Source organism: Exophiala mesophila, assembly GCF_000836275.1.
Source record: "Exophiala mesophila strain CBS 40295 unplaced genomic scaffold supercont1.3, whole genome shotgun sequence".
NCBI classification, from domain to species: domain Eukaryota; kingdom Fungi; phylum Ascomycota; class Eurotiomycetes; order Chaetothyriales; family Herpotrichiellaceae; genus Exophiala; species Exophiala mesophila.
The window spans coordinates 4570287-4592542 of NW_015622506.1; the positions used below are offsets into that span (position 1 = coordinate 4570287).

Here is a 22256-nt window from a genome sequence, read left to right on the forward strand (position 1 = left end):
TCGTCAGCCTGGTGGGAATTCTTACCTAAGCCTATCAGATTCTCTGTGCTGAAGAATTCTTTCATCAATTTAAAGGCTCAGTAACCTGTTCTTTAGGGCACCACTTCAAAGCAATTTCAGCAACTAACTCTTCCAACTGCCCTCGTATAGTCTGCACAGTGATTGCAATGGTTGCTATCGGCAGTCTTCTGTTCTGCGACGCCTGTGGTTCCCTGTTGCCTCGCCTGACATCAGGGTCAGGACAACAGGATCTTGTCAAGTGCGAGGACTGCTTTCAATACACACCGGATACCTCGACTAAAGTCATAACTTCAAAGTCCAAGCCTAGCGCTTTTCCATCCGCTTTGCGAGCGAAACACTCAGAAGTGCAGGCTTTTGACGCTGAAAATCTTCAAGTCGAAGCCGTCATTTCCAAGGACTGTCCAGACTGTGGTCGAACCGAGATGTTTTATCACACCAAGCAATTACGAAGTGCAGATGAAGGTACCACAGTCTTCTATAGATGCGAATGTGGCTACAAAGAAACGCAGAACAACTGATGCATTTTATTCGCCCATGGTTATCAAACTCCAGTTGCCACGCTAAATGATGGAATTTTGAGACTATCCTTTTAAACCATGACAGGTATCGCTTCATACCTTGTCAAGCAGCGATGGGCTCAGGAATAGTGGCATACTCCATCTCGCCATTCTTTTCATATTCCGCCATGTCGAGCGCAACAATCACACTCTCGCGCACCACTTGTTCAGGGTCATCAAGGAACCGTCGCAACAGATCTTCCACGCCTGGCTCCTCACCTAAGCTTCCTAAAGCTTCTGCAGCCTCATGTCGGACCATGCTTTCCTCCGCGCGGTTCTCCAGTACCCGAGACAACGCAGGGATAGATGCAGGATGGGTCAATTGACCAAACACAAAGGCGACCTCGTGTCGAAATAGCGCCGAGGGATCTGTGAATCCGCTTGCAAGTGCATCCACTGCAGGTACTGCGGTTGGAATGTCCGGGGGAGACGCAAGATCTCGCAGGGTGAACATGGCGCGATATCTTTGGAAGAGAGGTAGCGAGGTATCGAGAAGAGTTTTCTGTAGATGAGGTATGGAGGGAGTTTCGGACGTCAATGCCATTGGAGGAGCAGGGTCTATCGACGCGAAATCAGAAGGTCGGAGGTTCTCTGTTCGTTGGGCGTCTGATTGAGCCCATCGGATTCGATCAATGGCAATTTCGCATGTTTCTCTGACCACCACGGGCTCTTCCTCGTCATCTTTCATCTCTATCATTAATTGTAGACTGCTCTGATCTGCGAGGGCACCCAAGGCTTCGGCGGCTTCGTGTCTGCACATGGCGTCCTCCTGCTTGTTCTCCAATACCTCCCTCAGAAATGGTACCGCCACCGGATTTTTTGTTTGACCAAGACAATAGGCCAGCTCGTGTTTTAGTAGGGCAGAGGGAGAAGCGAACCCTGCTGCGATAGCCTGAATGGCCGCCGTAGCGTTAGGGCCCGGAGTTTGAGAGGCTAGATGTTTGAGGGAGAAAAGTGCTCGAAATCGGCGGGCAAGGGCGACATCTTCAGAGGCGAGGTCCTTTCTCAAAGTCGCTATGGTAGAGTCCAACGTGCTAGACATGCTGACAGGTCGAGACAGAAAGGTGTGATTTCAGGAACAAAAGGTGAAATAGTTGTAGGAAGTTCTCTGCTCGACCATGAGTCTCGTGTTCAAATTGCCAGGCTGCGTCTCAAAATTTCTCTTTGGAGGGCGGGGTTTGTGACTGCGAGATCGGTATCTTATCTTAGCGCAGGCAGGACATGCTAGCACTTTCTAGTGCGGAACTAAATCCTGTAAGGGTTAGCTCCGGTTTATGGCTGCGGCCAACAAGTCAAATATCCTGCACGACTGTGACTTGGATGTTTGAATTATTCACCTTCATCCATCACCATCAGGCTAGCAAGATCCTTTCTTCGAACGGCTACCTGTTCATCCACAACCGTCACCTCACATCTTACCATCCGGATCGACAGAAAAAGTCAGCCTCGCAGGGGTCATTCCCTCATCACCATCAAAGATGGGCTCTGTTGTCATTCCCCACCTCGTCACTGCCTGGCATGTCGACCAAGCCATCCTCTCTGAAGATGAACGCCTCGTTGTCATCCGCTTCGGACGCGATCATGACCCCGATTGCATGCGCCAGGACGAAGTACTCTACAAGATTGCCGACCGAGTCAAGAATTTTGCCGTCATTTACGTCTGCGATCTGGACCAAGTTCCCGACTTCAAGCAGATGTATGAACTTTACGACCCCGTCACCCTCATGTTCTTCTTCCGCAACAAGCATATGATGTGCGATTTCGGCACAGGAAACAATAATAAGCTCAACTGGGTGCTGGAAGACAAACAAGAACTGATCGACATCATCGAAACCATCTACAAAGGTGCCAAAAAGGGCCGTGGTCTGGTTGTGTCGCCGAAGGATTACTCGACCAGGTATCGATACTGAAGGGGCGTTTTGACATTCGTCTTGGGGCACTTTCTCCCCTTGTTGTCACCTCAAGAGCATCACACCACATTGCTCAACATATGAGAACCATCCCCAACCCAAGCACAAGCTTGGCCTTTGGGTTTGACGGACTGTTGAACTCAACCCAGGATGAGGGCACACTTAGTCTCGCAGATGCTTGGTTGGTCTCCCTTGACCTTTGCGATTATCTCAATAATGAATTATGCTGACATGGAATACCCTCAAGCTTTCTGATTGATCCCGTTTTATTGCCCAAAGCGTGTTCAACGATCTCCAGGAAGCCAAAAGAAGCTAACCCCATGCCACCCCAGTGTACCTCTGACTTTATACTCGTATGACGTGAACGATTCAGGTGAGAATGTCTGGCCCCTCGGATGGCACCTGACGAGACACCACTTGGCCCAACGATCTTCTCATGAAACGAGCTCTTCAAGTGTAAGCCAGTGCCGAAGCATATTTCCAGTAGCACCATGATACCGGAGACTGGGGTCTGGGGGGGCCAGGAGATTTCCCCCTTCGTGCATTATGTACTTCTGAACACTTGCATATGTGATTAGCTGTCTCTGCCACGCCACATGTCAATATGTATTTTCAAGACAATCTTTGAGTAGTTTGAAAATACACTCTCTTTCTCTCCTCATCAAGTGGTATACCTATACAGATTTGCAATGTTGGGGCATTCATGATTGTTGTATCACACATGAGACGTGTTTCACTCGCATGGTGTAGAGTAAAAGTTTACGTGGTTCGGTGTCCTAACACGTTGCTGGTGCGGCGAAATCTGCCAATTATTGATATTACCAACATTAGAGATGAGATGGACTCCACTTGTCGACCCTTTTTTTCCGACGTGCATGAATCCAATATTCCCCTCCATCCCTGACGATCGGCCATTGATTCCTCTTGCCATGTTATGCAATCTGCAGGTGGGGTTCAACCTTGGGTCTGGTTGCAAATTGTCGTTGCAAGCGAGACCAACGACGAACAGTCTCCCACCAACAAGCTGCTACGACATCGGCCAGGGGAACGCTTCTCCAGTAGTGGCCGGCTACTTGCTCACAGTCACAGCACCGCGATACGCCTCGTGACCCAACAAAGACTACCTTGCGCTACGAGTCCCCTGCCACCGTCTTACCGAGTCGACCGATACGAATATACGCATCCTTACTCGTAAATTTGAAGTCGCAAGAACAGAACCAATCCAAACCAAACCACTAGTTTGCAAATGCCTGTACCTTCCCAGTTGGATCGTCCCTATCGATATCAATTGATCAACATCCCCGGGCCGAAGAGGCCACCTTGACCTTTTTGCAGGCATTTGCTCGCTCTCACCTTTGAGGTGTTGGCTGCTCCTCCTGCTCCTCCCTTCACTCCACCTGTTCATGCGCCTGTGCTGCCACGGTAGTCCAAGGTAGGTAGACTCCAAGGGGGCGTCAAGACATGAGGTCTGCTACGTCATCTTCGAGCTCTACCTCGTACACTACTGCATCTGCTGCGCTACCGAAGCAAAAGAATACTGTGTGAGAGGCAAACAACCTCGCATCACCCCACGTGAGACGTCGAAGTCGAAGTCGAAGTCGACACTCTCGCCTCAATCGAGTCACGACTTTGCTGTCCAAGCCCCTGCCCTCCAATCCACTAGCCTTTCTTGCGAACCATGGCGGGCGCCTTACTCCTCACCCTCCTCCTACTTCCTGCGGTACTCTTCGCCCTCTGGCACCTCAGCGCAACCAGTGTCCCACCAGTTCCAAACTCGCTTCGAAACAAGCGCATCATCCTCCTCATTGCGCACCCTGACGATGAATCCATGTTCTTCTCTCCAACCCTCCAAGCCTTGACACACCCTTCGCTACAAAATCACCTGAAGATCCTTTGCATGAGCACTGGCAACGCCGATGGCCTAGGAGACACTCGTCGTTTGGAGCTGGAAACAGCGGCTTTGACGCTTGGCTTACGTCGGAAAGAGGATGTGTTCGTATTGGATGATGAGCGATTTAAGGACGGAATGAAGGAAGACTGGCAATCGGACGACATTGTACGGGTCCTGGCAAGCGCATTTGCCCCTCATCTGAATGCTCCCACTGCGCCAGCGAGCAGCACCGGATCCAGCGGGGACAAGGACAAAGAACGGAGAAAGTCAAAGTCTAGCAAATCTAGCAAACTCTCACCAACCTCGACATCCACTGCCACAGAGTCGACAACGACCCCCGCAACCGAAGGACCCCGCGCCTCGATCGATGTCCTCATCACATTCGACGAGGCCGGTGTGTCCTCCCACCCGAACCACATTGCTCTATATCACGGAGCACGACAGTTCGTGCAGAGTATCATGAAAGGCCATTCAGGCTATACCTGTCCCGTGGCTTTATACACACTTCCCTCCGTCAACATTGTACGGAAATACAGTTTCATCATGGATGCACTCCCCACCTTCCTGAGCGGTATTTCCGGAGCCTTGACAGGGGGTGGAAGTCAAGACTCGTCAGCTAAACCGGTGGTATTTGTCAACGATATCGCGAGGTATTGGAAAGCGAGGGATGCCATGACTTCAGGCCATAAGAGTCAGATGGTCTGGTTTCGTTGGGGTTGGATTGGCCTAGGTCGATATATGGTCGTTAATGACCTACGGACGGTGAAAATCATAGCTACGTAGAAAGGGCATACATGGAAAATACGTTCCTAAGCAATGTGTGCTGAAATCTGTCGAATTATGAAAAACTAAACAATGCCAATGCCAATGCCATGATCGCAAACTTGGTCAAGACCGGTAAGTGTGCTTCACGGATAGAACATGCTGAGGAAATGCATATTTGCACTATATAGGTACATGTATCGAGAGCGGTTGAACGGAACCACGGTAGTTCAGTCAAGACGGTAAGCAGGTAGGTAGATGGAAATGGCTATATGGCCACTTAACTGGGCTAGGCTTGCTGATGAGAAAAAAATCATTGACGAACTGGGCCACGGGCTGTGATCATGCCGCTCCTCATGGACACCTTTCCAAACAAATACTCGTTCACTAGCCCGAAACATCGGTTTGTTGAACACAATGTTGTACATGCTGTCTCCAGCCAAACCAAAAGGGGCTTTCGATCTCCCTCCACATTTGGAATGGATCGAGAGAAGCCGAACAGTACCTTAATTGGGAAGAGGCGGTCCCTGCCATGGCCGCCACTGCCCTTGAGGATTGTCTGCCGAGGGGGAATACTTCACACGTGTAGGTGCGCTTTGCAAACGGTCTTGACGAGCATCAATCTCATCGCCAGCAATCCAATCCACACGTTCAGACCTGATCCTTTCTGCTTCCCTAGCCTTCATTTTCATCATGCGACCTTCATGCAATATGCGGGCCGATTGCTCAAGCCGCGCGGGGCTAAAGGTGTCGAGAAGGTTGCGCATTCTCGCTGTGCGCGTCAATTGATATCCATTCGAGGCAGATACCGCTTCGCGGCGGGTTTCTTTGCCATGTAGGAGTACGTGTCCGGTTTCGGTGTAATAAGGGACCACGTCGGGTAAGAATTCGGGGAATTCCCGCACGAGATTGGGCAGGCCTCGACGAGGCCATTCTGTTTCCTTGCCAGATCCAGGCCACTCCGACTCCTTGAACATGCTTCGTGTGGAGACAATGACAAGTTGGATGTAACATTCTGTCCATAATTCTTGCAGAATGAGTTCCCTTCGTGCTTGCAAGAACTCGCGAGTCGGTAGACCGTGCTCAAAAAGGCCGGACCAGGACCCTTTGGCTAGTTTAGACATGTTGTCAAAGGCGACGGAGAGCTTCATTCGCTCTTTGTCGAGCAGCTGAAGACATTCCCGAGCGTCCTCAAGAGCTGGAGTCAACACACGCTTATATGTCCGGACTTTCAATCGGTAAATCAACGGAATGACACCTAGTTGAAATTCATAGGGTTCCGAAAGAACGATCCCGAAGAGGGATTCGACGGCTGCACCAGTGGGCCGACCTACTGACCGTCCCTGTTTTCGAAACCAAGAGGTACCGTTGGTGAATAGAACGAAAGCCCACTCCAGTGTATGATTCCAGACATGGCGAGATATTTCCATGTTGTAGTGTCGCGAGATGTAGTCGAGGAGCATGGTGGTGTTTGTAATTTCGTTGTTTGTGCAGAATACATGGGCAATGGTGAAGAGAAGGCGTTGTGACGGTCGGAGGGGTGAATCGTTTTCGTAAAATGTTGGGCTTTCTAGCTCTTCTTCATCAATTGTTTCGAGACTGTCCACATCGATGTTCCAAGCGGATTTGAGAACGCTTTTGACCCCAGGAATATCTCCTTCGCGACCCATAGCAACCATAAGGTGGCAGAAAGTGGCCTCATTGGCCGTAAATCCATCCCTCACCAGTTCATTGAATATGCGTAGCACCTCGAACCTAACAGACTGTGGGTTTTCGGGATTATGCGGGGATGCCACGCCCCAACCAGCATAATTTTTCGCACGATTGTCTCTGGACCTAAAGTTGAGAGATTGACGGGTGACTCTCAAATGATATCTCTCTTGGTGGGAGTATGCGTTATTCCATGTCACAGCTTCCATGAGAAGATTATAGCATTCCAGGTCAGGTTTAACCTCATCGATAGGCATCAAGTCGTAGAAGAGATGTCTGGCAGTGGTGCCATCACCACAAGCGGCGGCACAGCGTAATTGGTGTCGATAGAGCGCCAATGTCGCAGGAAAGCCCGCCTCCTGACGTTCTCGCAGAAGATTATTCAAGACAAGAGTAAATGTTGAGATGCGTTCCTCTAGTGACTTGCAGACCCTCCAAACTGGCTGTGTTTCCAAGCTCCTCCGGAGATAATGGTGTATCTCGCGAAATGGGACAATGAAATGTTCTGGGTCCAGGGCAGAAAATGCCTGGGCGAAAGCCTCGTCGCTGGCATTGCGGATAAAAGGAAGCCCGATATCGGGGTTAATGAAGCCAAAGAAGATACGTTCAGGGTCATTCTCAGCGATGAGGTCTTCCATTGATGGACGCACATCTTGCTCTGAATGTGTTGTAGCTGGCGTGGAGACATAGGACCTCGGTGTGTGAGGGTGAGCTCTTGAAGCGGAAGGCCATGACGAAGTGTCTGTCGGGTGCAATTGAGACGATCGTTGTGGAGGACTGAAAGCGGATCGCCAACTTTCTTTACGCTGAATGGAGGAGGAGTTGTGTCGAACGATATGGAGTCTCAGATGAGGAATACGACTAGCTGGCTGCTGGGAGCCATTGATGATCCTCGTGAGAGGTCGAGAGCCGCGCATCAAGGAAGAACTGCCCGAATGCGGAAGGTTGGCGGTGGACAGTGTGAGAGAAGATACAATGGCATCTAAGGAGTGACAGGGCAGCAGTTGAAAGAGATAGCCGCATCAAGGACGGTGGTCCGGCTGTCTATGTGAAGTACTTGTACTTGTTAATCTTTTGTTTCGATGTTCTGAAGAACATTTTGAGGAAGACGCTAGTCTACAATGGGACATGCCCGGGCGAACTGCGGGCGGAAGATCCACGACAACTTCTTCGATTCTTCACCTGTAGCATTACTCTCAAGACCTCATACCGGACAATTAACTCCTTGAGCCTACGCCTTCTCTCGACATGGCTGACTCGACTGATGAAAATGCCACGGCTGTCTCGGAGCCTCTCGATCTGGTGCGATTATCACTCGATGAAATCGTGTTTGTGCGACTCCGTGGTGAACGAGAACTCAAGGGACGATTACATGTATGCACCTCTTGCAGTCTCAGTTGTGCGGTCACGGCATTGCTGGCTAACGAATCAGGCCTATGACAGTCATTGCAATCTCGTTCTAGGAGAAGTCGAAGAAACCATATACACCATTGAAGAAGAGGACAATGGAGATGAGAATGTCAAGATATCCAAGAAGCAGTCGGAGATGCTGTTCGTTCGAGGTGAATACTACTCACGTTGGGATCTAATTTTTTAGAAGCTCACAATCACCAGGCGACTCCGTGGTCCTCATATCGCCACAGCCCGCAGCTTAAAGGCGTCAGTTCCTCGCAAACACACACTTAAGATCGCTTCGATCGAGTCCTTTACCAGCATCTGAGTCACCTTTGAATGCCATGAACCAACCGTGGAGCCCGTGGTGGCAGTGTTCCAGCCAGCTTTGAATCTGGCATGAGTCATTCCAGCAGGATTGAGCGATGGACTGTGCTATTGAGCACTAGATTCCCCACACGGATGGTCCATCTATCCCTGTTACTCTTTGAGATATACTCTTCCAGACAGGCGAGAGTCATACAAAGTCAAGCAGGAACTGAACGATGACGCAACACAGTATATGAGACGAGCATTCCATCGAGGAATGATTTGACCAAAGTCCCGCCTAGTCAGTCATGATCGAATGACTGACCAGTCTGGGACGGGCTACGACTATGACTAGGCCAGGCAAACCGGGGAATTGGGAATAAGGCAGCCTCATAGGATCATGCTTAGTAGATGCCACCTATAGTATAGTACCATAGTTCTACGACTACCTAATAAACAAGGTAGATTTTGGTAGTCGCAGTATGTTCCATGATCCTGTTCTGTTTTATGACTATTGGGCAACTTCCAATTTCGAGTGGCGCGGGCGAGATTCCCCTCGCGCCTGCCTCGGCCCCACCAGTGATGCATCAATGACTCTATCAATTGCAACTGCACCTCATCATGTCTACAAATACAACCTCCTTCAGTCGTCACTATATTCTATCTCCATACCCGCTCACCTCAGCCATTCTCAACCTCTATCTCGCTCATCATGCAACTAATGTAGGGTTAGCTGGCTTCTGTTCCCCTCTTCACAACTTCCAACCATGGTCACTCGAATACCCTGATGAACGCGGGGGCGACTTCACTCATCCCAACATCATTCCGACTCTACTTCCCTGAGAACCAAAGGGTGCCTAGTAAATAGTCGCTCCATCATGGGCTCCCGGATGAAACAAACTCCGCAGGATCGCCGAAAAGGAGAGCTTGTACGCTGCACTCTTTCCAGGACTGTCTGCTCTAGACTGACCTTTCCCAGGCGCTCTCCGACTTCGCAGACTATGTCGAGAAGGAACAAGCAAAGAATCGTCACAAGCCCGCCCAGTCTATAACGAGCGATAGCGGCTATTCTACCGGCGATCGCTCCTCTGTGAACCAAGAACACGCCGAACTTGATATCTTAGATCAATTGGGACTTTCTGATGGACCAAGCCCAGTCAAACTTAAAGAATGGCTGCTTGATATCTCCGAAAATGCCGATGCTACACTGCAACAGATAGGCGCACTTCTTCAGTCACGGATCGACGAGGGCCATGGAGAGACACTGTTCGACCTTGGCTTGGAAGATGACGGAGAGCCGATGGCTTTCACCAAAGAGCAATGGGATCTCGCCTTGCAAAGGTTGACTGAAGCCGCAGGTTCAATACGAGCCGCGGTCCGCATTTTATTGACATACAATGTTGGCGGAGGTGCTGAAGCCCAAACGATCAATCCCAAAGATTCGTCATGCCATGGCAAGTTACTCATCCGACAGATCCCCTCAACTCCTGAGGAAGTCATTGAAACCCGAGTTGCTGTAGTCGGCAACGTCGACGCAGGAAAATCGACGATGCTGGGTGTCCTTGTCAAGGGCAATCTCGACGATGGTCGGGGCAAGGCTCGAGTCAATCTCTTCCGCCACAAGCATGAAATTGAATCAGGCCGGACGTCTTCTGTCGGCATGGAAATCATGGGGTTCGATGCGCATGGCGAGGTGGTTGCTTCCACTGTTCCTGGTCGCAAACTGACATGGGGTGAAATTGGTACTCGCAGTGCGAAAATCCTCACATTTTCAGATCTCGCTGGCCATTCGAAATACTTGCGCACCACCGTCTTTGGCCTGCTCTCCTCGGCTCCCAATTATTGCCTGCTCATGGTAGCAGCCAATAATGGGCTCATTGGTATGAGCAAAGAGCATCTTGGCATTGCTCTTGCCCTCAATGTCCCCGTTATGGTTGTCATCACAAAGATTGACATCTGCCCGCCCCAAATACTGGAGCAGACCATTACTCAACTTACGAGAATCCTCAAGTCTCCGGGGGCCCGCAAGATCCCCATCTTCATCAAGTCACACGAGGAGACCGTATTGACTGCTACTCAATTTGTTTCCCAACGAATATGCCCAATCTTCCAAGTTTCCAATGTCACAGGCGAAGGCCTCGACCTCGTTAGGACATTTCTTAACATTCTGCCTCATCACGGTCACTATGATGAACAAGCACCAGCAGAGTTCCATATCAATGATACCTTTTCCGTTCCCTTCGTTGGGACGGTTGTGTCTGGGGTCATGCGCTCAGGAGTGCTCCACGCAGGAGATACCGTTCTTGTGGGACCAGACTCCCTTGGACAATTCCAAACAACCAATATCCGATCCATTGAGCGCAAACGAATACAGGTTCCGTTGTGCAGTGCTGGCCAGTCTGCGTCGTTCGCGCTGAAGCGTATCCGACGCAAAGAGGTCCGGAAAGGCATGGTGCTACTGCCAAAACTTGAGCATCCTCCAAAAGTGTACAAGGAGTTTGTTGCTGAAGTCTTGATCTTGTCTCATGCAACAACCATTCGCCCGAAGTATCAAGCGATGCTCCACGTTGGTGGAGTGAGCCAAACCTGTGCCATTATCGATATCGACCGAGAGTTCATACGGACAGGAGACCGTGCAACTGTCGCCTTCCGCTTCGTTCAGCGGCCAGAATTCCTCACCATTGGAGAGCGCATCTTGTTCCGTGAAGGTCGCACCAAGGGGCTGGGCATTGTCAAATCTCTGGGATACGAAGCAGGCTCATTGAGCAAACAGATCGACACTCAGGGTGACACTACTGCGCCAGCACTGGAGTCTAAAGGCAAAGCAAAATCTGAAGAACATGCTTCTGCCTCCAAAGCTCAAGGGACTGGCGGTACGAACAGTGGCAAGGCGAAATGAGAATGGAGTCATTGGCAGCAAGAGAAACCATAGTCGTAAGCGACATAGGCATCGCAGGGGTTAGTCAGTCTAGTTGACTGGACTTTGATTATAGTGCGATTTTTCTAGCTAGCTAGAATATATCTGAGTACTATCTCCCGTATACTCACTGGACGATGTGGCACAAGATTGCTTCGCTCGAAACATACCTGATATCCACGTGACTTTCCAATCCAGGAGCGCAGCCTGGCCAGCCAATTAGCTTCATCAGAAGCATTCAGGATGCCACAGCCTTGCCACGGCAGGCTAGCTTCGCCGCATGCTGGGGACCCAGCCTTGAACATATACTAGCATCTTTCGAAACTCCAAATGCCGTTCAAGCAGTCCTGTCACCACTGGACATGCCACAGACTCGACAGCGAAAAGGCCGCGAGACCCGCGGCTTGAACACCTCAAACGTCGACCTCAAGGCGGCCCCTACCTCGAACAGCATCAGGGATCCTGGCGCCACCGAACCAGACATGACCGCCTCGTCGTCCGTTCTGGGTGCCCTGCGCCGTCAACCAGTCTGGATCGTGCTTGCAGTGTCAAGTGGCACATGTGCTGCCTTCAATGGCGTCTTTGCAAAACTGTAGGGAACTTCATTCATATACTTCAGAAAATATACACCTGTTCAACACTTTTTGAAGACGCAGCTAGACTGCACTTCCTCGAAATCATGCTCCATCCAATCCCCCCGTCCCTGATGCCTTTATCATTCCTACCTTCAAACCAACACTGTCAATGTCTCCCTCCACAGATAGATGTGACAGTCCCACTGATCATTTGTGGAATATTTAGAACCACCACTGCGCTGACCTCGACACTCTCCTCGCACATCTCGCTCTTTTTCTCCTTGTCACCAACGAACCACTTCGTCGAATTCCTCGTGCGCGGAACCTTCTTTCTTCTCAATCTTGCCTTCAATGCTGCCATGTGGGCTTTGTTTACTGCCGCCTTGAGGCGCGGGGACAGTGCTACTCGTGTCAGCATCATCAATGTCTCGGCGAATTTCATGGTGACTGCGATTCTAGGGTGGATGATTTTCAGTGAAAAGTTAAATGGCATCTGGTGGGGAGGCGCGGCACTGTTAGCTGCAGGCAATGTCATCATCGGACGCAGAGAGGAAGGAGAAAAGCAGCGGAATGCAGACAATGAATTCGGTGGTTCAGCGAGACAGTCGGAGGATGCAGAGAGGCTGCTGGGCACCACGGGCGAAGAGACGCTACTTGAATTAGATGACGAGCCGGAGCAAAGGAGGAAATCGAATGACGAGCTATCGAGACTGATGAGAGCGGAAGAGGCTGATGCCCCGTTGTGATTCACTACAACATTTCTTGATATGAATCTATATCGGTGGTCGTTTCTCAACCGCCACAGCCAACATCGAAGCCAATGCAGCAGTACAGTTCTGCAGGCAAGATTGTTCATATGGATAGTCTAACAGATCCTAACAGACTGCAGGTCACTGAATGATACACATCCTTCAATTAGTAACGGGGCACGCAGCGTGTATGCACCAACACTGAGAACAACAAGATCTCTACTGCTCTTGCAGTGAGGCATGGCTCTAGAGCCTTCCAGATGGGCAACAAGACCCCAGGCGAAGCTTGTTGGCAAATCCCACAAGGCATACTGAGAGTTGTCTCGGCTCAAAGTTACTCTTGGTCTTCTCACAACCTTCACCCTCTTCTTCGGATCTCGAGGTTTCGATAATACGAACCTTCATAGAATATGTCAGATGATGAAGGCAGTCCTGAAACTTCATCAGCTAATTCTCAGCGCATGACCTGTCAACTAAAAGATCAAGCGAACAAACTTGTCATCTCTATTTTCTTGTCACAATCCTAAACTCATTTGGATGGCCTGTTGTTCTCAAGTATCCTGTGACAGAGGCTCTAAGACACGACTGAGTGAACGGACGTGAGCATGCTGAGTCTTCTGATGATCAAATCACCCGAACTGTAGATGTAGCGCAATGGTGTGACCTGACATCAGGCTCCTGATGCGAAAATACATACACACGACTGGATGAATGCGGGGGTTTATTTGGCTCCGTGGTGCGACAATATGCCTATTGTATCGGCAATGAGGTCGGAAGTCCTCGGATAGGAATAACAATAAGCCGCAATTTGGAACCATAATTGCCAGGGCCTCTAGCGACAATGCAGCTTCTCAGATTCCATGTCGTCATCGCAATTTAAGCGGGTCCATTGGTGTCGTCTGTTCTCCCTCGGAGTCGGCCGTAGCCGGTAGCTGCAGCCTACGCATACTCCGTACTCGTAGATCCTACGAGTTACCTCTAGTGGTACATTCTACGCATCCATCATGTAAGCTGACTGAGGAGGCTGCACAGAATTGACACTCTGGGAATTCGGTATTTCCGGACTCTGCATACTCTCGGGTAACTAGCTTTTGCTTGGAAAAAGAACAATTGATATTCGGCATGAGCAACAATTTGAAATTCTCTCGTCTGTGCATGCGATGCGAGGCAAATTAATGAGAGATCTTTCCCCTTAACTTAACCTACGCAGGACTTCGTTGGCATTCTGGAGGCTGTAGCTATAAACAGAACTATGCTTTTGCGGGGCCCAAATTTGGGGGTATTGTTATTGGATTCCCAGGGGCTGTTGAAGTCAACAGGAGTAGCCAGGCACGCCAGGTAGCGTAGCCTAACAAGATCATCATCTCAGGAGTGCATTATTCAACGCGCTTAGCAGATGAGGATTGTGGGGTAGAAGCTGTAATTGCTGAGACGACTATTGTTTGGCATGCCGACACCTGGAGCAACAGAATGGAGACAGTCCTTTCAGCCCCAGTTGAGCCCCGTGAGCCCCTCAACTTGGGTCAAAGCAGATGCTCCATACCTAGGTACCTGACAGTTGTGACCTCAGACATGCAATTCAGGAGCATTCACCCGTTTGTGTATTGTGCTCAGATGGAGAGACCCACGAGAGCTCAAAGGATCTGCCAGACACGTGTCCAGTAAGGAGTGTGGGAGTACTCCGTATACGAATAGTCAAGGGAAGTCAGTCTACATTCTCCACGTGAGGCCTAAAAGACGATGCTCCGTGGTTATCCGATCTGCAGGGTCATGGCGAGATCGTTACCAGAATTGGGAGGGCCTGGTGGGCAAGTTCTTTGTTAGGCATCACAACCTCATGTAGGATGCATGAGTCTAGGTAGTCGAGAGAGTACGGAGAGGTGTGACAGGTCGGGTGGCAAAGGGAAAGGTGAGGGTGAATCAACCAGTGGTCAGCGACCGACCCCAGAGAGGTGATGCAAGAAGGCAGTGGTGACGAGGCGCAATCGGCCAGACCAGATCAACGCCGGGTGGACGACTCCAAAGTTACAGCAATTGGTGCATAAAGCGCTCGTGCCTGACTAAAAGAGATTAGCGGCCACCGTTAGGGCGACAGTGTACGGTACCTCAACCAGGTGCTAGCCTAGCAGGTAGAAGAAGCGTGCTCACAGGTACCGACACCTGCATCACGAGAGACGCCGTGGCCGGCATATTTCCCACCGTGAAAGGCCATGGAAGGCCGCGAGACGCCTGTGTCCGGACTGAGAAATGCAGGCACCCACGAAAGGCTACTGAGGCATGAGTGGCAATCTGGGAACGTGGATGCGTGGGTGAGGAAAGGCCAATCCAAGGCCAATCCCGGACTAGGAGCAGTAAGAGACCAAGGCGGGGACCCACCATTCGCACCAATGTATCCAGAAGTGGCTCTTGACGTGCTGTGCGTGCCTGGGTACCCGTGGTTGTGCTGGGTTAGCCTGGGTCTGCCGCCTCTGGCGTGTCTGGCGCCCAGTTGAACGTCGCTTCCAAGTGCAGGGACAAATAACTGACCAATAAAACAGCACTAGGTGGGCCGCGCCCAGCCAAACAGGTCCCGCTTCAAAGAGGTGAAGACCCACTTAAGTCGGCTGTAGGTTTGCTAGACCCTTCGTATTTGGCCCATCGGGTCTGGTCTGCTGGCCACACCCATTCTGCTTCCTTGTCTCGCCCGACCGCCCATCTTCCCAACCCACCCTCTCGCGCCTCTTCCACTCCCCAGAGTCCCAGCTTCCCGATCTCTCTACTTACCAAGTCCCTGGCGTGGTTCTACTACTATTATTACTGGTTAGCTCCCAATCCTCACTACGGCCATACCTGCTATTTACCCTGCCTCGCCTCGCCTTCTTGCCTTCCACCGCCATTCGCATATCCTTTCATCATCCCGCCCTCCATCTTACAGCCGCTTCTTTCCTCTTCTCAGCCTTCAATACATCCTAATTGCATCTTTGATTCGATCCTCTCTTCTCTCACTCTCACCAACGCCTCCTTCTCTCCCCCTAGACTCATCAGGGAGACTACCAATCCAATCCCTTCCTAAGATTGCCTGGCACTTCACCGTCATTGTTTTGCCACCGTTTGATTAGCTGTCCCGGCAGATTCCTCAACTGCCACATATTTGCGATCCCATCCTAGATTCTCTACAGGAAAGCACTATAGCTCATCATGTCGACCTTTTACTACGGCGGACATCATCATCAACAACACCAAGTACAAAATCCTCATCCTATGTCACAATCACACAACCATCATGGTCGCTCTCGAAGAGGCCCCCGCATGTCCGCAGCTCAACAGGGCTCCCATCGACACTTTCGTGCGCCCAAGGCCCAGAAAGAGCTCGTAGCTGAAGCTCCGAGCTTGTCGGCTTATCGGGCACGATTCGAGGCCGGCCGGTCGTTCGACCTCGATGATGACCTCGAGTTCTGTCCCAATCTCTTGACTCTTGACGAGGTTTGTGATGGCACATTCGATTCTTTGTCCATGACTGACATGGCCAAGCGACAATCTGTGACATCTGGGTCTGACCGATCCTCGCTGTCAAGCGGCTCCCCTGACTCTTCTCCTCTACAATCCCAAATACAACCTCACCAGATCACACCATCCTTGTCCGTTTCCTCAACTGCCGCATCCTCTTACATGTTGCCCCCGGGCTACAGCACAAACTCCCTCAAGATCCACCAACCTTCGGCGATCCGGACCTCCCGCACGAGTGCCATCCCCATCGTCAACCCCTCTACCGGTATCCGCATTGCCAGCCCACCATCATCAATCTCTCCAGGTTTGATGCAGCAGACCACAGCGGCCCGCCGTTGGTAAGCTGCGATAGCTCCTGCTCGGGCTTTCCGTGCTCTAGCTCCCAGCGAAGCGTTGCTTGTGTCTTGATTGCTCTTCCTTGGCTGATATTGTGATGTGGTGCTTTGTCTTTTGCTCCCGGTGTACAGCACTTCCTTCTCCTCTCACGTTCTCACTCTGTATATATCAGACTCTACGATATCTAACCTCTTTATTGTTCATCGAGCGAAAAGGCATAGCGATTTGACGAATTTTACATCACGATACCAGCCACATATGAAAGATAAGGATAGGATTGGAGTATCAAGGCACACCATGTTTCCAAAACGCTTATCCAGATTTTTAGCAAGGAGTTTTGAGCACACAGGCAAGAGACGATGTTAGAAGGCGTTGTTATTGTTGCAACGTCGTTCTACCTTTGATATCAGCACTGGGTGTTTTTGTTTGTTTTGCACATTTGAAACGGTCATGGTCACGTTGGGGGAGACGAGACATACAGATACCAGATGGATTTGTCAGGGTTCTGGTGGGGTTCTTGGTGGTATCCAGGACGAAGTTTATGCACATCTCATGACGGCTGGCTCTAAAATGAATCCAAAGTTTATGGGAGGTTGAAGATGGTTTGATCCAGCGTTTGACGATGGTCGATGATACCATCCGCTCATGAGGTGTATTTCTAGCCATAGAAGCAGAAAACGATTGGTTCTTTATATGTTTTTATCTCAAGTTCTTCTGCATACAGATTGTGATCGTGATCCTTGCCGTCATCCGCAGATGGCAGTTTTGCGTCTCACGATCCGGCGTTAAAAGGTAGGTAGGGAAAGAGTTGCATATTCGTTGTAGTCAGGTTCAGCTCTGCAAGGTACCCTCGCGAACCGAACCATGTAGGCTCCAGCACGCACTTGGTGTATACGACGGTAGAGTGGGGTGTGGGTGGTGGTGGCAGTGTTGCATGATTCGAGGCTGATGCTCCCTTGGTTGTTCGGCGAGGGGCCCTCGGGCGAAGACTGGGGGACAGTCACTGAAGGTTAGGTACCTACTCCGTACATACCTAGGTACCTACGTAATAGCCTTGTGCCAAGACTGCCCCTCGGACCCCTCCAAGTTCAACTCCAACGTATCTCTGGGTGTCTGGCTACCTACCTACGGAGTAGTACCTACTTAGTGTAGTAGCCTTTTTGTATGTGACAACAAGAACACGCTACCTAAGGTATGGGTCTCCCTTGAACGGATGCGTCCAGAAATACACAACTCTTCCTCAAAGAGCACAGATCATGCTGCAGTAAGGGGCTTGACCTACCATCTCTCTGACTATCACGAGACAACTCTCCTCCAGCCTCGTTTGTATTGCATTGACAATTCTGCCTCTTGACAGTGTTGGTACCCCATTCGTTGGGCCGCTCAAACACAGATCATCTATTCATACTCCTGTTCGCACATCGGCCACCCGTCTTGGCAATCGAGGGGTTTGAGACTGAATATCTCAGTAGATGTCAGCTCCTGTTGACAGACATTCTTTGAGTTGTTCAGCCTGCGGTCATCAGTACGACATCTCATATCCACTTCATCCAAGATGGCTCTCTCTTCTAGGAACGTATGGTTGGTGCTTCTGATCTGTCTCATCCTCTTTACATGTCGAGCACACGCCTTTGGAGCTGGCAACATTGCCTCCATCTCGGCCGTTGAAGGAAAGAATTGGCGTCATGGAGATATTGAAGATATCCTCAAGACTCTGTCTTGTATTCGTCACCACAAATGGAACTCGATGATGATGAAGCGTGTCTATTTCGGGTATGTGCAGATATCCTCGCCTCGCCTCGCCTTTCAACAAGCCCCAGCTAATCATTCACCCTCCAACAGCAATTGGCTTAGAGATTATTCTCAGGCTATGGACACTGGAGCTTTGAAGAAAGCAGCGCCAGAGACAATCCGTGTCCTCGTATGGTTGCTCTCCTTCCTCAGTTTTGGTTATGCCACTGCTGAGTTCGAGGTGACAACGGAGAGACTAGGCGTCTATCGACCTGAGGAGCACATTGAGTGAGAACTTGAATACTTTCGTCTCATCAATCAATCTAACCATCTATTAGCAACCCCAAAGACTACAACGACAATGAAGATGCTCGACAGTATGACCCTCGTCTACGAGGTCCCGTCCGAGACATTGAGCTACAAATCGACCCAGAGACTGGAATGAAGAATTACATCGCAAATGGCAAAGGAGACTGGGCCACTTCCCTTGCTTTTGTCAAATACAGCTTCGAGCGGAGTATTCATCACGGTAGACTCTACACCAACGGTCGAGGGATCTTCAAAGGCAAGGATGAGGATTTGGCAGAGGCGCTCAGATACCTTGGTCAAGGCTTGCATACCCTTGAAGATTTCGGTGCCCACACCAATTATGTCGAACTTGTCCTGCGAGATATGGGCTTCAACAATGTCTTTCCACTTGTCGGAAGTTCCACCGCCATCAACCTCCGCGGCAAACATGTTTTCCCTCTCGTCACTGGCACATTTGGTATGGTCGACTTCTACCACTCAGTCTTGGGTGAGGCTACCGATCATTTCACACAAAGTGAAATCAATGAGATGGACAATGCCCTGGGTGTGGCTCAGCAGGCGGCATCATCCTCGAATCCGTTGACCTCACTTGTCAGTTCGCTGTCCAAGATTCCAGGAACTAGTCAGTTGTGCGCGGAAGCTGCGCAGTTACAAAGAAGCTCAGAGGCCCAAGCGCGTTCAAATGCGGGAGGCTATTCCAGCAGAGGTGTCGATGATTATGGGGGAAGCTCTCGCGGGGTCGAGGACTGGCAAACCTCCCGAAGCTCACAACCTGGATTCCCGTCATACGGAAATGACCAATGGAACGCCCCTCAGCAACAGGGTTGGGACCAGCCTCAGGGTCAGTGGCAGGGCTCGCAGGGCTATCAATCGCAACAAGGCTTCCCTGGAGCTCAGCAAGACTGGCAACAGCCAGCACAGCACCAAGGCTGGCAACAACAGCAGCAACCGCCACCACCACCACAACAACACCAAGGTCAGAACTGGGAAACCCAACAAGGATCGTCAAACACGCAAACCGCATCCCGGCCAGCCGGTCTCGAAGGCATGCCAGACTTTGATCCTGCAAAGACTGTTGCTCAGATTTACCCCATCCTAGCCTTCCGTGACAAGGTCGTCCGCACTATCAGCTCTGTCATCGAGAAGATCCCCGGTCTTGAAGCCCTCGTCGACCGAATCACTGAAACACTGACCGTGTTCATTCTGTCGCTCCTTGCACCCATTGTGCGACCAATTATCAACGCCATGTCCAAGACTCTTAAGGTTGGAAGTGAAGGAGTTATCAACTCGTCCGGCAAGCATCAATATGAAGTATGGACTGACCCTCATTCGTCTGATCCGACCCATTCCATGCTGAGCAAGGACCACTTCAGCAACATTCTCAACGAACCCGCCGGCAACGTGGCAGCCGAGATTCTCAAGTACATTGCTCCACGAGTGCTGTATGCTTGGGAACACGCGAGTGTCCCTGTCGACCAAGTCATGAACGATATTGAGTGCATTTTCCACCACCCTGCAATCAGGAACGAGAGAAACGAAGCCCACCGCAACATGTATGCCGCTGTCAAGAACTGGGTCCACAGCCTTCCCGACAGAGGCAGGAACCTAGAAAATGTGCTGAGCTCTGAAGGCGTTCGTGCTGGCAAGAACCATAAAGGCGGAGTCAACGAACATGCTCACTTGCAATCACATTCAAAGCCTCCACAACAACAATCCCATCAATCGAGTGGCGGCTCTTTCGGAGGTCTAAGTAATCTCACCAGCTTCCTGCCAGGACAGTCACAGCAAGGAGGCGGAGGATCTCACAGCAGTAGCAATCCTCTGGGATCCGTTGGAAGCTTCATCGACAACTTTACTGGCTCAGGACATCAACAGGGTCGTCCTCAACATGGCAGCAGTGGCGGCGGCGGTCTTAGCGACATGCTCAGCATGGCCAGCAAGCTTCCCATTCCCGGCGTGAAGAACATCAACAAGTACACCAAATTCATGGGCGGACTTGGAGGAAGTGGAGGTGGAACTGGCCGACGAGGTCTTGATGGTGACGACGACGATGACAACTTCACTGGCTCCGGTGGCAGTGAGCTTGGTGGATCTCGTGAACTTCACGAAGCTGCCACTCATGCGAATGTTGGAAGATCACCCAGTCCTCAACCGCTCAGCGCTCCTCCTGGGTATGAACAATACGATCAGCAAGATTACGGTGGCTACGGTCCCCAGGAAGACCAGGGCCAACAACCATATCAGCATCAGTATCAAACTGCATATCAGGATCCTTATCAGAATCAGAATCAGTATGGTGGCGGTGGTGGGCAGTACGGTGGTGGTGGTCAACATGGTGGTCATTATGGTGCTCCTCCAAGCGGAGGCTATGGCGGTCATTCTCAGGGATACTATCAGAGTTGAGATGATGGATCAGCCGTCGTCTATCGGGGCGATATTTCAAGTTTATGACGATAATATTCTATGCAGCCTCCGACCAATGCTTTCAGAAGACAAACATAGATACTTTTATCTGTTAATATGAGCATGACCTGATCGAACAAGTCTCTATTCCCCCCCCCCCCCCCAAAATCCAAATCCTGTCTTAACCCTACCTTATCTATCCTATGATCATAATCACTATAATTTATCCATCCTCCCACCCCTGCCCAACCCCGACGTAAACCTCGCTGCCCCCTTCAAACTCTCCACGCCAATCACCTTCCTCCCCCTCTCAAATTCATTCCTCAATGCATCTTCAAACCCCTTTGCATTATAAACCGCATAATACGCCGAATCTCTATCAAGATTCATACACATCTGGGGAAACCTCAACAATTGCTTCGCCATATTTGTCGCCTCCAGCAACGCACTTCCTTTCGGTACAACCCGCGTCGCTAATCCCATCGATAGAGCTTCCTGTGCTGAAACCGCTCGGCCCGTGAGAATCATATCCATGGCTCGACCGAGTCCAATGATTGCAGGCAGTCGCACGGTTCCGCCGTCGATCAAGGGTACGCCCCAACGACGACAGAATACGCCGAAGATGGCGTCTTCTTCCACGATGCGGAGGTCCGCCAGGAGACTTAGTTCAAGCCCGCCCGCGACGGCGTATCCGGATATCGCGGCGATGACGGGTTTGGACACTTGGAGGCGGGAGGGACCCATGGGACCGAGGTTGCGGCCAGAGACGGGTTGGAGGTTGTCGCCCTTGTTGGGGTCATTGGAGGTGTTGGTCTGGTTGTTGAATGATGCTGTTGCAGTAAGGTCTTTGAGATCTGCGCCGGCGCAGAAGAATCCGTCTGATCCAGTGAGGATAGCTACTTTTTGGGTTGTGTCGGCTTCGAAGGCCAGGAATGCAGAGTAGAGGAGTTGTGCTGTCGCTGGGTTGACGGCATTGCGTCGGTGAGGTCGACAGATGGTGATGGTTGTGATTCCTTCGTCTGTCCTTGTGACGGCGACGTTGTTATCCTCTGATGGTTGTGACATTGTTGATGTCGTGCCGACTAGGTTTTGGTTGTAGAAGGTCGTTTGCTTCGCGTGTACTCGGTAGTATGTTGGAGAGTGGGATGATTTATATTTTATATCAAGTGTGTCACTCTTCAGGTACAGCCTTTTGTGC

The 22256-nt window shown here is 50.8% G+C and overlaps 10 protein-coding genes across 12 annotated transcripts; 7 read left to right on the top strand and 3 right to left on the bottom strand.

Annotated features, from left to right (window-relative positions):
- Positions 1–427: 427 nt before the first annotated feature.
- On the bottom strand, positions 428–1736 carry PV10_05129 (uncharacterized protein). Its single transcript, XM_016369745.1, has one exon. It carries the CDS (start codon positions 1618–1620, stop codon positions 643–645), a length of 978 nt encoding a protein of 325 aa, XP_016225533.1. The 5' UTR covers positions 1621–1736; the 3' UTR covers positions 428–642.
- Positions 1737–1914: 178 nt separating this feature from the next.
- On the top strand, positions 1915–3226 carry PV10_05130 (mitosis protein dim1). Its single transcript, XM_016369746.1, has 2 exons — positions 1915–2669; positions 2736–3226. Exon 1 carries the CDS (start codon positions 2057–2059, stop codon positions 2486–2488), a length of 432 nt encoding a protein of 143 aa, XP_016225534.1. The 5' UTR covers positions 1915–2056; the 3' UTR covers positions 2489–2669; positions 2736–3226.
- A 163-nt stretch (positions 3227–3389) lies between these two features.
- PV10_05131 (uncharacterized protein) lies at positions 3390–5276 on the top strand. Its single transcript, XM_016369747.1, has one exon. The coding sequence runs from the start codon at positions 4167–4169 to the stop codon at positions 5160–5162; it is 996 nt and encodes a 331-aa protein (XP_016225535.1). The 5' UTR covers positions 3390–4166; the 3' UTR covers positions 5163–5276.
- On the bottom strand, positions 5241–7891 carry PV10_05132 (uncharacterized protein). The gene has a single exon (XM_016369748.1). The coding sequence runs from the start codon at positions 7766–7768 to the stop codon at positions 5648–5650; it is 2121 nt and encodes a 706-aa protein (XP_016225536.1). The 5' UTR covers positions 7769–7891; the 3' UTR covers positions 5241–5647.
- A 154-nt stretch (positions 7892–8045) lies between these two features.
- Positions 8046–9070, top strand: PV10_05133 (uncharacterized protein). Its single transcript, XM_016369749.1, has 3 exons — positions 8046–8225; positions 8284–8413; positions 8466–9070. Exons 1-3 carry the CDS (start codon positions 8100–8102, stop codon positions 8504–8506), a joined length of 297 nt encoding a protein of 98 aa, XP_016225537.1. The 5' UTR covers positions 8046–8099; the 3' UTR covers positions 8507–9070.
- Positions 9071–9198: 128 nt separating this feature from the next.
- On the top strand, positions 9199–11589 carry PV10_05134 (uncharacterized protein). The gene is made up of 2 exons (XM_016369750.1): positions 9199–9481; positions 9532–11589. Exons 1-2 carry the CDS (start codon positions 9431–9433, stop codon positions 11449–11451), a joined length of 1971 nt encoding a protein of 656 aa, XP_016225538.1. The 5' UTR covers positions 9199–9430; the 3' UTR covers positions 11452–11589.
- Positions 11590–11781: 192 nt separating this feature from the next.
- Positions 11782–13229, top strand: PV10_05135. Of its 2 annotated transcripts, XM_016369752.1 has the most exons (3): positions 11782–12061; positions 12271–12886; positions 12934–13229. In XM_016369752.1, exons 1-2 carry the CDS (start codon positions 11832–11834, stop codon positions 12788–12790), a joined length of 750 nt encoding a protein of 249 aa, XP_016225540.1. In that variant the 5' UTR covers positions 11782–11831; the 3' UTR covers positions 12791–12886; positions 12934–13229. The 2 variants fall into 2 exon arrangements, with proteins under 2 accessions (XP_016225540.1, XP_016225539.1); XM_016369751.1 differs by having other exon boundaries at positions 12271–13229.
- Positions 13230–15540: 2311 nt separating this feature from the next.
- On the top strand, positions 15541–17317 carry PV10_05136. 2 transcript variants are annotated; one of them, XM_016369754.1, is made up of 2 exons: positions 15541–16255; positions 16304–17317. In XM_016369754.1, the coding sequence occupies exons 1-2, from the start codon at positions 15971–15973 to the stop codon at positions 16619–16621; spliced, it is 603 nt and encodes a 200-aa protein (XP_016225542.1). In that variant the 5' UTR covers positions 15541–15970; the 3' UTR covers positions 16622–17317. The 2 variants fall into 2 exon arrangements, with proteins under 2 accessions (XP_016225542.1, XP_016225541.1); XM_016369753.1 differs by having other exon boundaries at positions 15541–17317.
- A 426-nt stretch (positions 17318–17743) lies between these two features.
- Positions 17744–21198, top strand: PV10_05137 (uncharacterized protein). The gene is made up of 3 exons (XM_016369755.1): positions 17744–18388; positions 18458–18634; positions 18685–21198. Exons 1-3 carry the CDS (start codon positions 18171–18173, stop codon positions 21056–21058), a joined length of 2769 nt encoding a protein of 922 aa, XP_016225543.1. The 5' UTR covers positions 17744–18170; the 3' UTR covers positions 21059–21198.
- Positions 21199–21274: 76 nt separating this feature from the next.
- Positions 21275–22184, bottom strand: PV10_05138 (uncharacterized protein; the record flags this gene model as incomplete). The annotated part of the gene is made up of 1 exon (XM_016369756.1): positions 21275–22184. The coding sequence occupies exon 1, from the start codon at positions 22121–22123 to the stop codon at positions 21275–21277; it is 849 nt and encodes a 282-aa protein (XP_016225544.1). The 5' UTR covers positions 22124–22184.
- Positions 22185–22256: the final 72 nt, after the last annotated feature.